Source organism: Girardinichthys multiradiatus, chromosome X (assembly GCF_021462225.1).
Source record: "Girardinichthys multiradiatus isolate DD_20200921_A chromosome X, DD_fGirMul_XY1, whole genome shotgun sequence".
Taxonomy (NCBI): domain Eukaryota; kingdom Metazoa; phylum Chordata; class Actinopteri; order Cyprinodontiformes; family Goodeidae; genus Girardinichthys; species Girardinichthys multiradiatus.
In genome coordinates, this window is record NC_061817.1 from 31,363,972 (window position 1) to 31,377,070 (window position 13,099).

The window sequence follows — 13,099 nt, forward strand, 5'->3', positions numbered from 1 at the left end:
CCATTGGATGCACATGGTCCTCAAGAATGGTTCGGTAGTCCTTGGCAGTGACGCGCCCATCTAGCACAAGTATTGGGCCAAGGGAATGATATGGCAGCCCAAACCATCACAGATCCACCCCCATGCTTCACTCTGGGCATGCAACAGTCTGGTGGTACGTTTCTTTGGGGCTTCTCCACACCGTAACTCTCCCGGATGTGGGGAAAACAGTAAAGGTGGACTCATCAGAGAACAATACATGTTTCACATTGTCCACAGCCCAAGATTTGCGCTCCTTGCACCATTGAAACCGACGTTTGGCATTGGCATGAGTGACCAAAGGTTTGGCTATAGCAGCCCGGCCGTGTATATTGACCCTGTGGAGCTCCTGACGGACAGTTCTGGTGGAAACAGGAGAGTTGAGGTGCACATTTAATTCTGCCATGATTTGAGCAGCCGTGGTTTTATGTTTTTTGGATACAATCCGGGTTAGCACCCAAACATCCCTTTCAGACAGCTTCCTCTTGTGTCCACAGTTAATCCTATTGGATGTGGTTCGTCCTTCTTGGTGGTATGCTGACATTACCCTGGATACCGTGGCTCTTGATACATCACAAAGACTTGCTGTCTTGGTCACAGATGTGCCAGCAAGACGTGCACCAACAATTTGTCCTCTTTTGAACTCTGGTATGTCACCCATAATGTTGTGTGCATTTCAATATTTTGAGCAAAACTGTGCTCTTACCCTGCTAATTGAACCTTCACACTCTGCTCTTACTGGTGCAATGTGCAATCAATGAAGACTGGCTACCAGGCTGGTCCAATTTAGCCATTAAACCTCCCACACTAAAATGACAGGTGTTTCAGTCTCATTGTCCAACCCCTGTATATATATATATTTCAAGAATGTATGAATCAGAATAAGTAAAAAGTAAATAAATATGACTTTCTGTTGAGAGAATCAGTAACAGATGAGGAGGCAGAACAAGGGAGTTTCAATATTTAATTGCATGCTGCAGTTTCGACACTTTGGTACAAAGTATTTCATGCAGCATCGGTCATTTCAAAAGTGCAAAACGTGTCAAAAAATCACTTTACAGATCAGTCTGCGAGCATGCTAATACAATCACAGTAATACAATCACTCCCTCAAGCTGTCACTGAGGATTTCTTTTTTCAAAAATAATCTACAAAATATCTGCATTTTAAAGTGTTTTTACCCAACGAGAACAAAACAAATACTTTGTCTTGAGAAAATACCTACATTACGTCCACGGATTACACTGGCAGGCGTAAAACGATAAGAAATAGCAATCATGCTTGCAGATATACTCTTAAAGCAATCCTTTTAAGAGAAAGAAAAACAAAACATGAGGTAACAGCTTGTAAACATTATGGTTACTTTTTTCAAGTTGGCAATATCAAAACCACTGCAAATATTTAAGAAATCGTTGTAAACGTGTAAACAACTGTCTGAAGTTTACGCACAAACTTTACGCACAAACATTGGTCGTTTAGGAATACTTTCCTGTTGTCAGTTTTCGGAATGAAATGTAAAGTTCTTTGCATATCGTTCCTTTTGACACGCATCAAGCATTTTCGATGGGTACCTGCAGATACAGATCCTAAAATCCGCACCAAATCCCCAGTCTGGGTCTCCCACAGCACCTGAGATCTGTCCTCTAGCCGAGCCCAATCATGACAGTTTCCACGTCTTTGGAAGGTCTCCGGTCCTTTACCAGAAAGTTAATCATGCTTTCTGATTTGATCATCAGGTTGCATCCGAGGAAAAAAATGCCGAACATTACGGTGAGCGACAGGACGCACAGCACCGCGATCTGGACCACACGCATGACAAAGACTTTGCGCTCATCCTGCAGCAGCACCAGGGACCCTCCGCCATCACCGGTCATCACGGTCTCTGAGCTGTTACTTGAATATGTATCAAGCGCCTCGGCGAGGGTCTGGCTTCCATTAAACAGCGCGCCCTGGGTCATGTTGAAAAGAGAAACATTCATGCTTCCTTGTGGGTTATCAGCAGCAAAACACGCGACTTCGCTTCAGTGGCGCACAGTCAAGAACTTGGAGTCAGAGGAAGATGTTGGTTCATGTGAATCTTTAAACAAAAACCATAAGGAAAACTAAACCACACGCTTCTGAGCTCCAGCTCTCCTGCCAGACATTGAGATTAGCTATTGCTTTCGTGCGTAATGACCGCAACCACCTCGCCAAACTGCCACAGTCGTATCAGCTTCAAACAAAGTAAGTTTTTTCAACTTAGAGGTTGTTTTTTTCGGGAACTTACAAAGATCGACACAGTTTTCCTCCGGTGTAACAAGGTATTCCCTGTGCGCCCGTGCTCGCTGCGAGCGCTCCTTCAGTGGTGCGTTTAAAGTGATGATGTGCTCCCCTCGGAGCGCACCGCCACCCCTCACCGTGGGAGAATATAGGTGGGCTACTAGGTGTGTGCTTGTGTGCATGCGCCCAAGTGAAAGAAAGAAAGAAAGAAAGAAAGAAAATCAATTAAAATAACCTGCTTTAATTATATTTTCATTAAAAATGGCAACATTATTAACTTTTTACAATAATCAATGGAAACGTTTCAGCAATCCACGTCTTCTTTTAATTATTGACCAGTTTTTGCATGTTTTTATCGCATTTGACAGTTTATCTTTGGTTATGAGCTTCAAGTCTTTGATGTTTGCAGGACTCGTTGTCATCACCTTAATCTTTAGCTTCCTTCACATGTCTTTTATCAGATCCAAGCCAGAACTATGGCTGGCTCCAAAATGTTAATACCACACCCAGTACTAAGAAACATGTTTGTAAAATTTAAAGATTCCTTAAAGCCTAAATCTGGCAGGGGTGAGAATAATTTTGAACTTAACTATATAAAGGCTGATAAATTCAAGTACATATATCTATACTAATGGATACATATTGTTTACTGATTTTGAAATATAGTGTCTTTTAAAAGCATTCATACTTTTAAACTTTTTTTTTTACATTTCACCCAGTCTCAACAACAAACTTCATTTTTTTTTATTGTGAATGCATGTCATAGACCAACACACAGTAGTAAAAATCTGTGGAGCAGAAATCATACCTGGTTTAAACTTTATGTACAAAAATATCTACAATTTGTGGCAAACTTTTGTATTCAGCCCCCTTTTACAATAATACTCCCAAATAAAACTCAGTGCTACCAATAGAAACCACATGTATGGAATTTAATCTCACTGTAAATACAGTTGTCCTGTGAAGGTCTCAGAGGTTTGTTAGAGAACATTGTTTGGGGTAATACGATAGAGACGTTTAAAACAGGCTTAGTTTATAAAACTGTATCTCAGGCTTTGAGCATCTCACAGAGGACAGTTAAATCCATCATAAAAAATGGAAAGAAAATGGCACATCTGCAAACCAAGCTATGGCCATCCATGTAAACTAACAACCTGGGCAAGTTGAGCATTGATTGAAGAGAAGCAACCAAGAGGTCCAATGTAATTCTGGAGGTGCTGCAGAGCTCCACAGCTCAGGTGGAAAACTCTGTCAACAAGAAGAAACTATTAGTCATGCACTTAACAAATCTTGCCTTTGTGGAGGAGTGGCAAGAAGAAAGCTATTGTTGAAGGAAAGCCATGAGAATTCCAGTTTCCAGTTTACCACAAATCAGAGACAGTAAACATGTGAAAAAGGTGCTCTGGTCAGAAGAGACCAAAATTTTATGTTTTGGCCTAAATTCCAAACCCTTTGCTTTCATCCTTGCTGTGTAACATGGTGGTGACAGCATCATGCTGTGGGGATGCTTTTCATCCGGGAAACTGTAAAGAGTTGATAAAAGGATGGAAGGAGAAAAACACAGAGCAATCCTGTTAAAAGGCTGCAAAAGGTTTTTGTGAAAACCATGTTTCACTTTCTCTCCATTTTACCATTGTAATGCTTTGTGTTGGTCTGTCACATAGAATCCCCATAAATATATTGGAGCTGGTGGTTGTATGTGACAAAATGTGAATTAGATCAAAGTGGCTTAAGGCATAGAACATAACTTTAAAGGCTTGAAGATGAAGTTTTTAAAGACATGAAAAATATGAGCTGACAAACAGGAAAAAAACATTTCTTTAGTTATTTAAAGCCTTATTTTGTTAAAAATAACCTCACTGTTATTTTGGCAATTTTAGCAATTAAGACCTGGATAATAAGAAATTGCTAAACAGCAAATATGTACACTGCTTAAGAAAATTAACACTCTGACATGTTTTCAAAGGAACACTTTGAAAATACATCAGATCTCAACTGAATCCATACTGATATGGAATGGGTAATGTGTTAGGAACAAAAGAATGCCACATCGTTTGATGAAAATGGAAATTATCAACCCAGAGAGGGCTTAATACGAAGTCGCAGAGAAATGTAAACTGAAAAACTGATATGGCAGACTAGTCCAATATCCTAAAATTTCATTGCAGTAACTCATAATGGTACTCAGTAGTTTTTATGGCCCCCATTTGCTTGTATGCATGTCTGACAACGTTGGGGCATGCTCCCTATGATATAATGGATGGTGCACTGGGGTATCTCCTTCCAGATCCAAACCAGGGCATCGCTGAGCTCCTGGACAGTCAGAGGTGCAACTCGGTGGTGTCGAATTGGAAACATGATGTTCCAGAGATGTTCTATTGGATTTATGTCAGGGGAGCTTGGAGGCCAGTCAATGGTATCAATTCCTTCATCCTCCGTGAACTGCCTGCATACTCTTGCCACATGAGGCCAGGCATGTTCATGCACCAGGCGGAACCCAGGACCCACTTCACCAGTGAAGGGACTAACAGTGGGTCTAAGGATTTCATCCCGATACCTAATGGCAGTCAGGCTGCCATTGTTTATCCTGTACAGGTCTGTGTGTTCCTCTCCAAGAATATACCTCCCAAAGCCAACACTGAGCAACACTAATTTATTTGAGCAGTGTATAATGGCTCCTTTGCTTGTTCAGTGCAGATTGTTTTCAGTTCCAAGCTTGTGACTGAAATTAAAATCTTGAACAGCAGACATTTCTATAATTACCTTTTGGAAAGTGTCACACAGAAATTACTTTTTCTATAAAGAGTTGCAGGTTTCTGCAAGGGGACATGAAACGTGCATAACTGCAGCAATAAAGGTGAACAAGATGCAGTATAAGTATGCTATTGTGATAATGCCCTTTCATGCATTTTCATTGGTTGAATAGCGATGTTCCTTTATAACCTGAGGCTTCATATCATTATATAAAATTTGTTTTGCAAGATTTAATTTGGGGGAACTTTATATGCCTTCAGGTGGTTAATGTTTGCTTCCCTTTTTTATATTTGAAAGTTAATTTAGTTTAAATAGGTGTTATCCCAAATAGTTCCAGAGAACCTGCTGAAATCAAACACATTGCAGTTGTTTTGTGTAATTCCTGAAGCAAATTTCCATGCTGAATGCTGCTAACATGCTCCAACAAAACAAGTTTCTTTTTGTGACTAAGATTAAACACTTGGACAAACATTTCTATAATGACTTTTTGGAGAGTGTCACACAGGTGTACCTTTTTCTATGAAGTGTTGCATGTCTCTAAAAAGGGACATAAAACCCCTTTTTAGTTACCATGTTTTTGACAAATTGTAGCTGATGCAAAAGGGTGTAACTATTTTAATTCCCAACCTCAAAACATTTGCCTGCTTTATCGCCACAGTTGTAGTTACAGAAGGTTTAGAGTGAGACATTTGTCTTCACACAAACCTTCACATTGTTTTGCCAGTTTTCTCTAAAGTATACTGATGTTCAACAATGGACCATGGATCCACAATTTTAATAATTTGATCCTTTAGTCACCAAACAGTCTGAAGGGAGCTCAAATCCTATACAATCCAATACTGGTAGCTCCTGAAGTATTTCAGTCTGTGAAATGTTTTGATCTTCTTTGCTGTTCCTTCTGAAACCATACCAGCAACCCAAACTCTACGCCTCACTGTGTATGCAGAAACACTTATGCTTCCCTTTTTCCATACTTGAGCAAGCTCTGAAGTGGTGGAAATAGTGAGTTTTGTCCTAATTAGGAGATGGTTCTGACCCTTGCTAGACTGTTCTAAGATGCCTGAAACATTTACCAGAGTTCCTCCCCTTGAAAGTCCTTATGATTCAAGAAATTGCTGATTTTGGGACAATTCTATAGCAGGAATATCTGTGCTTGTTTTTTTTTAATGTTTTTTTGTGGCCTGTATTTTTCTAATTTTTCAACAGTGGGAAGACATACAAAGGTCGCCTGGGCTGGGAGTCTGACCCTGGACGTACTGCTTTGAGGACTGAAGCCTCTGAATGTGGGTCATGCATTTTACCCCCATGCCACTGCAGTACCCCTAAGAAGCCTGCTTGATGCACAACGATGGCCAAAGCACATTTTCCCTGGAGACAACTATGGCTGACATAAGAATGAGTTCAATTACCAACACCTTTTAAAGCAACTATTCTCTCCCTCTATTAACTCAAAATGACAGAATGGTATCATCTGCCCATGTCCTTATAAACACTTTGTCCTGAGATGAAGAAAAGATCATGGAAATTATACTTGCGGATCATTTTGAGGCTTTTGAGAGGTTTTTGTGATCAAATATTTGCATTGTTTAGTTAATGTTCATTACAACCTAGATTCAATGCAAATTGCAATTATAAAAACAACAGCAGTAAAATTTGTAAAAGTAAATAAATTATTTCCCACTTAAAACGGGGCAAACAGTGCGGGGTTTAGGTATTTCACTGTCTTGGGGCGGCCACATCGAATGCTCGATGCTATAACTTCAGAACATCAAGGATATACTTGCTGGTTGACCAGAGTGATGTCAAAGGTTTGTGGATGTTGACGAGGACACTTAAATATGTAAGGGCTAGACCATTTAAAACTTTAAAAGTTAGCCAAAAATGTTTAAAATCAATGAAATGACAGAGAGGAAGATATTGGACAGATGAGCATGGTGGAGGTTTAATACCAGAAACAGAAAACCTACAGGTCTTGCATAAGGAGAACAGGACGTGGAGCACAGTCAGAGTAACGGGAGGAACCAGCAAAGAACAATCAAAGCCAATGAGTTTATACACTGAGGTGAGAATGGAAAATGACATTGAATGCAGGTGAGTTAATCATGGGATTAGGGACAGCTGTGGAGGAGAGCAAACTGGCAGACTGAGGGAAGGTGAATAATTAACATAAAGGAAGCTGAACTTGTTATGATTCTGGCACATCTGCTCTACCCTGTCTCCCTGGATGCAATCAGCAGATTAGATGCACCTGGTGGCTGCTGCGGTGTAGTGCAATCTGTGGAATGCCAAGCACCTGTGTCTTCACTGATATATAATGACTCTGACAAGCAGACGGTGCCAGATTTTTGAAAGCCATTGTGTGAGTAGATATCCAGCGTTCCTTCCTGTCTGATCATTGTTCTTGACCTTGCCTTGCCTTTTGGATTTATGCCTCTGCCTGCTCCCTGTCGGACTATTTGGATTTTGGTTGTCGACCTTGTTTCCTGCATCTGGTTTATGCCTCTGCCTGCCCCTTGCCTGACGCCTCTTGTTCCGATTGTTGACCCTGTTTCTGTCCTTGGATTATGGAGCCAGCCTAGCCCTTGGGTTATTCAGCCTGGAGTCACTTCTTACCTGTGCTGTGGAGATCACTGCCTGCCGCCCACTGAGGTTTCTTCTCTGGGTTTCAAGTTCCACTCAAGACAAAAGCAGGTTAGTGGCTTTTCTGATCCCTGCAAAATCTGGAGAGACTACAAGTCACTAATCCCTCTTTCTGCCTCAGTGATTCCTGGAAGCTGTGAGGAGTGTTACCTGTGTGACGTTTTCCTGTGGCTGAATAAACCTTTTAAACTTTCAGTACTGTGTCTGGTGGAATCTTGGGTCCGCCTTTTTCTGATTCATAGCAGAAAAATCTGGCCAAAAATGGACCCATCGCCAGCACAACAGTGGCGTACCCACGTTGATGAGACCCTTTCCTGGTTGGGTTCCGGCATGGAGGAAATAATTTTCACAATACGTTCTGGCAATCTTGTCTTCGAGCCGCCACTGTCACAAAGAAACCACGCCCAGTGACACGGACAACAGCAGAGGTAAGGGAGCCACGCCTCTCTCCGCCTGAGATGTTCAGGGGAGACTCAGACCAATGTCGAGCTTTTCTAACTCAGTGTGAAATTCATTTTGAGCTTCAGCCCTCATCCTTTCCCACTGAATGTTCCAAGGTGGCGTTTGTTATATCTCTGCAGGCAGGAAAGGCAAAACAGTAGGGAACTGCTGAATGGCATAACAGGTCTGCATCTTGTAATCTTTATGAAACTTTTCCCAAGGAACTCATTCGAGTTTTTGACCCGGTCATTCCAAGACGTGAGTCCGCAAGAGGATTATTGTCCCTCAAACAGGATGATCAGCCTGTGTCGACCTATATAATTGACTTTCATTTGTTGGCTGCAGAGAGCCGTTGGAATGAGGCAGCACAAATGGATGCATTCATGAAAGGATTAAACGAAGACATCAAGGATGAGCTAGCGACCCGTGACTATCCTTCTTCCCTGAAACAACTCGAGGATTTGGCTGCTCGCATTGATATTCGGCTGGCAGAGAGAAGGAAGGAGAAGCGCCATGAGAAGGGTCGCTCATCATTAACTCAGGTTTCTGCACACCGGTATGAGAGAAGGAGTCGGTCACCTCTCACTGAGGAAAATGATAATTGTGAGCCCATGCAATTGGGCAGAACCAAGATTACCCCTGAGGAGAAAGATCGTCGGAGAAGATTCAAGCTCACTCTGTTTTTATTGTGGAGAGAAGGGACATTTAGCACTCAGGTGTCCATTAAAAGGACAGGCTCAGCAGAGGAAGGGAGGTCTCTACTGAGCCAAAGTCAACTATCTGCCTCCTCCTTCTTGTTTCCTGCCCATTTTCAAACCTCTTCTTTGTCTCTCCAGGGGGCTGTGTTTATTGATTCAGGAGCAGATACTGAATTCATGGACGAAACATTTGCAAATAAGAATATAAGAATACCATGATTTAAAGAAGGTTTTTAATAAAATCAAGGCCACAGCTCTGCCACCCCATAGACCTTATGATTGTGCTATTGATTTGCTTCCTGACACATTACCCCCTAAAGGCAGAACCTATTCATTGTCTGGTCCAGAGCTCAGGGCCATGAAGAGTTATGTTGATGAGGCATTAAAGGCAGGGCACATTCAACCCTCTTCCTCTCCTGCAGGTGCTGGTTTCTTTTTTGTTGGGAAGAAGGATGGTTCGTTGAGACCATGCATTGATTATAGAGGCCTTAATGAGATAACAGTTAAAAATAGATATCCCTTACCACTCATGAACACAGCTTTTGATCAGATCCAGGGAGCCAAGATATTTTCTAAGCTGGATCTAAGGAATGCATATCATCTGGTCCGAATCAGAGAAGGAGATGAGTGGAAAACGGCTTTCAACACGCCTACGGGCCATTATGAATACAAGGTCATGCCATTTGGACTTACTAATGCTCCTGCAGTTTTTCAGTCATTCGTCAATGACGTTCTAAGAGACATGGTGGGTCAATTCGTATTTGTTTATCTTGATGACATACTGATTTATTCTCAAGATCTGGAAACCCACAGAAAACATGTCAGAGCTCTTCTCCTGCGTCTTGTCCAAAACCAGTTGTTCGTCAAGGCAGAGAAATGTGAGTTCCACATGACTACCACTTCCTTTCTGGGCTTCATCATTTCCCCAGATCAAGTGCTTGTCGACCCCTCCAAAGTTAAGGCTGTATTGGAATGGCCTGTTCCAACTGATCGCAAGCAGCTTCAAAGATTTCTGGGCTTCGCAAACTTCTATAGGAGGTTTATTAGAAATTACAGCCTGGTTGCTACTCCCCTAAACGCTCTTACCTCTTCCAAGGTGAAATTTGTGTGGAAAAAAGATGCAGAGAAGGCCTTCAATAGGTTAAAGGAACTCTTCACGTTAGCTCCAGTGTTACGGTCTCCTGACCCAAAGAGACAGTTTATTGTGGAGGTGGATGTCTCAAGCACTGGGGTCGGAGCTGTATTAAGCCAAAGAGGTGAGGATGATTGTGTTCACCCATGTGCCTTCTTTTCAAGGACTCTGTCACAGGCTGAGCGGAATTACGACATGGGAGACAAAGAGTTATTGGCTGTCAAGTTGGCATTGACAGAGTGGAGACATTGGCTGGAGGGGACTAAAGAGCCGTTTATGGTGTGGACTGACCATAAGAACTTGGAGTACCTGAAATCAGCAAAACGGCTAAACCCCAGACAGGCTAGGTGGGCTCTGTTTTTCGGTTGTTTTAATTTCTCCCTGTCTTACAGGCCAGGGAGTAAAAATGGCAAACCTGACGCCCTATCCCGGATTCAAGAGCCTGAAGAATCTCAGTCTGCGGGTGAACAGGAGTTTATCCTTCCTGAAACCGTCAGATTGTCTGTGTCCCGAGTGGAGGTGGAAAGGGAGGTCCAGGAAGCCATTAGGGATCTGCCTATCCCACCATCATGTCCACCTGACCGCTGTTTTGTCCCTGAACGTCTTGTGCCTTAGGTACTGGAGTCTTGTCATTGCTCTCGTTTAGCATGTCATCCAGGAATCAGCAGAACCATTCAGACAGTTCGAACTCAGTTTTGGTGGCCATCGCTGGTCAAGGATGTCAAAGACTTTGTTGCTGAATGCACTCAATGTTGTCGAGCCAAGCCGTCTCGTCGATGGATTTTGTGACAGGTCTACCGGTTTCTAATGGTCACTCTGTACTACTAACCATAATTGACAGATTTTCAAAGATGGTTCATCTGGTGCCATTGGAGAAGCTTCCATCTGCTAAGGAGATGGGTGAGATATTGACCCAAGAAGTTTTCAGGCTCCATGGAATCCCAAATGACATTGTTTCCGATAGAGGACCCCAATTTGTGTCACGTTTCTGGAAGGAGTTTTGTTCTTTGTTGGGAATTTCTGTTAGTCTTTCCTCAGGGTTTCATCCTCAGTCTGATGGCCAAATCGAGAGAGCCAACAAAGAAGCTGAAACCAAACTTCGTATCTTATGTGAGTGTGACCCGACCAAGTGGTCACAAAATTTGCCCTGGGTTGAACACGCCATGAACTCTATGCAATCAAGTGCCACTGGTTTGTCCCCTTTTCATGTTGTGTTTGGTTTCCAGCCACCCATGTTTTCAGTTCAGGAGAGAGAAGCTAATGTTCCATCCGCCCAAGCTGCTGCCCTAAGGAGCCAAAGAATATGGAGAAAGGCCAGGAGATCGATGATCAGAATGTTACTGGTTCAGTCAAGAACAGCCAACCGGAGACGGATCCCTGCTCCTAAGTACCAGGTGGGGCACCCCGATTTGTTGGACCTTTCCCAATCTCTGAGATCATCAACCCTGTCGCTGTACGACTGCAATTACCCAACTCCAGGAGGATTCACCCCATGTTCCACGTTTCTCAGGTCAAGCCCTTCGTGGAGCCCCGACTTCTGTTTGCTCAAAAACACAAGGTCATGAAATTTAATTTGGCATTTTTTGATGTCTGCGTAAACATCTTTCAGCTAAGCATGTGTACAAACAATGATTTGCTTCTTTCACAAATACCTTACTTAAGCCTGGAGGTGGTTTGCTGTTAGACAAATGTATTGTTGGCTGCAAGAGAAACAAAGCATAGTTTTTGTCTAAAGTAAAATGAAATCATTCAATTATGCTTTTTAATTAATTATAGAATATTTTTCTGAAGGATATAAATCAAGGTAACTTTAATTATTCACTGCAGAGTGATTACAGACTGTTGCTTGTACTTACATCCAGTAGCCCTAAAAACATGTAGATTATTCGTAACAGAGCCTAACATGAGTCATATTGTAAAGACCTGCTGATTATTTTACCATCAGACTCTGCAGAGCATCAGGTTAAGGATTTTTACCATACATTTCCTTGGTGCACATGTGACAATAACATGCATAACTATAGGTGATTGTTGGGGCAAATGTATATGTAGATATTGTAAAATAATATGAGGCTGCATACATGAACATGAGTGTCTGACTTGTTCCTTAGCAACAGAAGGCCTGTGAGCTCAGTGACAGATGGTTGGGGAAGTTATTTTAGTTTAATGGAGACAGATAGGGAGGGAGCAATGACATGCCTTTACTTTGGAGAGATGACGTATCCAAGACGCATTGACTACTTGGGAGTGGCACATTAAATTCCAAAAGAAACATGATCGCTTGCAGCATGATTATATGCACAAGGAGTGGGTGTTTTGCAATAATCTGCAGGTATCAAAGAGCCAAAGGATGTTTATACTGCTTACAAGTTTGGCCCACATGAATTTTAGAATTTCTTTGTAAAGCAAGCCAGGACAGGAGCTGAAAACAGAAACAGTTTTTAATATGGGACACATACGCAGTTACCCAGGGCATCAATAGAAGGGGAGGCACAGAAGAATAATATAAAAATTTAACTTGTTTTCAATAGGTTTTCTAGAGCTTTTTTGTATGTGCAGTCAATGCCACTGAGAATAAAAAGATATTATATTACATGTTTAAAGCTTGCAACTTCTATAATATCCACTTCACCATGAATTGATTTTAATTACTATTAGTACTTAATGTCATATTCTTACTGTCGTAAAACAAAACACGCACTTGCTAATTAAATGGGTTATGCTGAATGCTTGACAGTTAATATCCAAAATTATTTTATAGCAATTTTAAGTTTAATTTTAAGGTGACATTTACTTCACTCTAGACTCTGCATGGTGACTGGAATGTATAGCAACTTATATTCAACTTATGAACAGCAGCAAAGAGTGCTGTATTTTGGTCATAAACTCAGGTGCTAACAACAATGCTGTGAACCGTAGCACATTTTCATATAGCACAGATTAATAAACAACACAGCGGATACTGAGTTTAAACTTGCTAACGTTTTACAAGCTAGTTATAGCATAGAAACACAGCTAGCTGCTGTCGAAAGTTGGAAAAGTGGACTCACTCTCCTGGAAACTCTCACCGGAAGATCAACAATCCTCCGTCCTGCCACTCTCACTCTCCCTCACGGACCTGGAACACAAACTTACCTTGAAGACAGAATCACTTTCCT

The 13,099-nt window shown here is 41.8% G+C and overlaps 1 protein-coding gene across 1 annotated transcript; it reads right to left on the reverse strand.

The window, feature by feature from the left end:
• Positions 1–965: 965 nt before the first annotated feature.
• On the reverse strand, positions 966–2,402 carry LOC124863324 (reprimo-like protein). The gene has a single exon (XM_047357661.1). The coding sequence runs from the start codon at positions 1,994–1,996 to the stop codon at positions 1,661–1,663; it is 336 nt and encodes a 111-aa protein (XP_047213617.1). The 5' UTR covers positions 1,997–2,402; the 3' UTR covers positions 966–1,660.
• Positions 2,403–13,099: the final 10,697 nt, after the last annotated feature.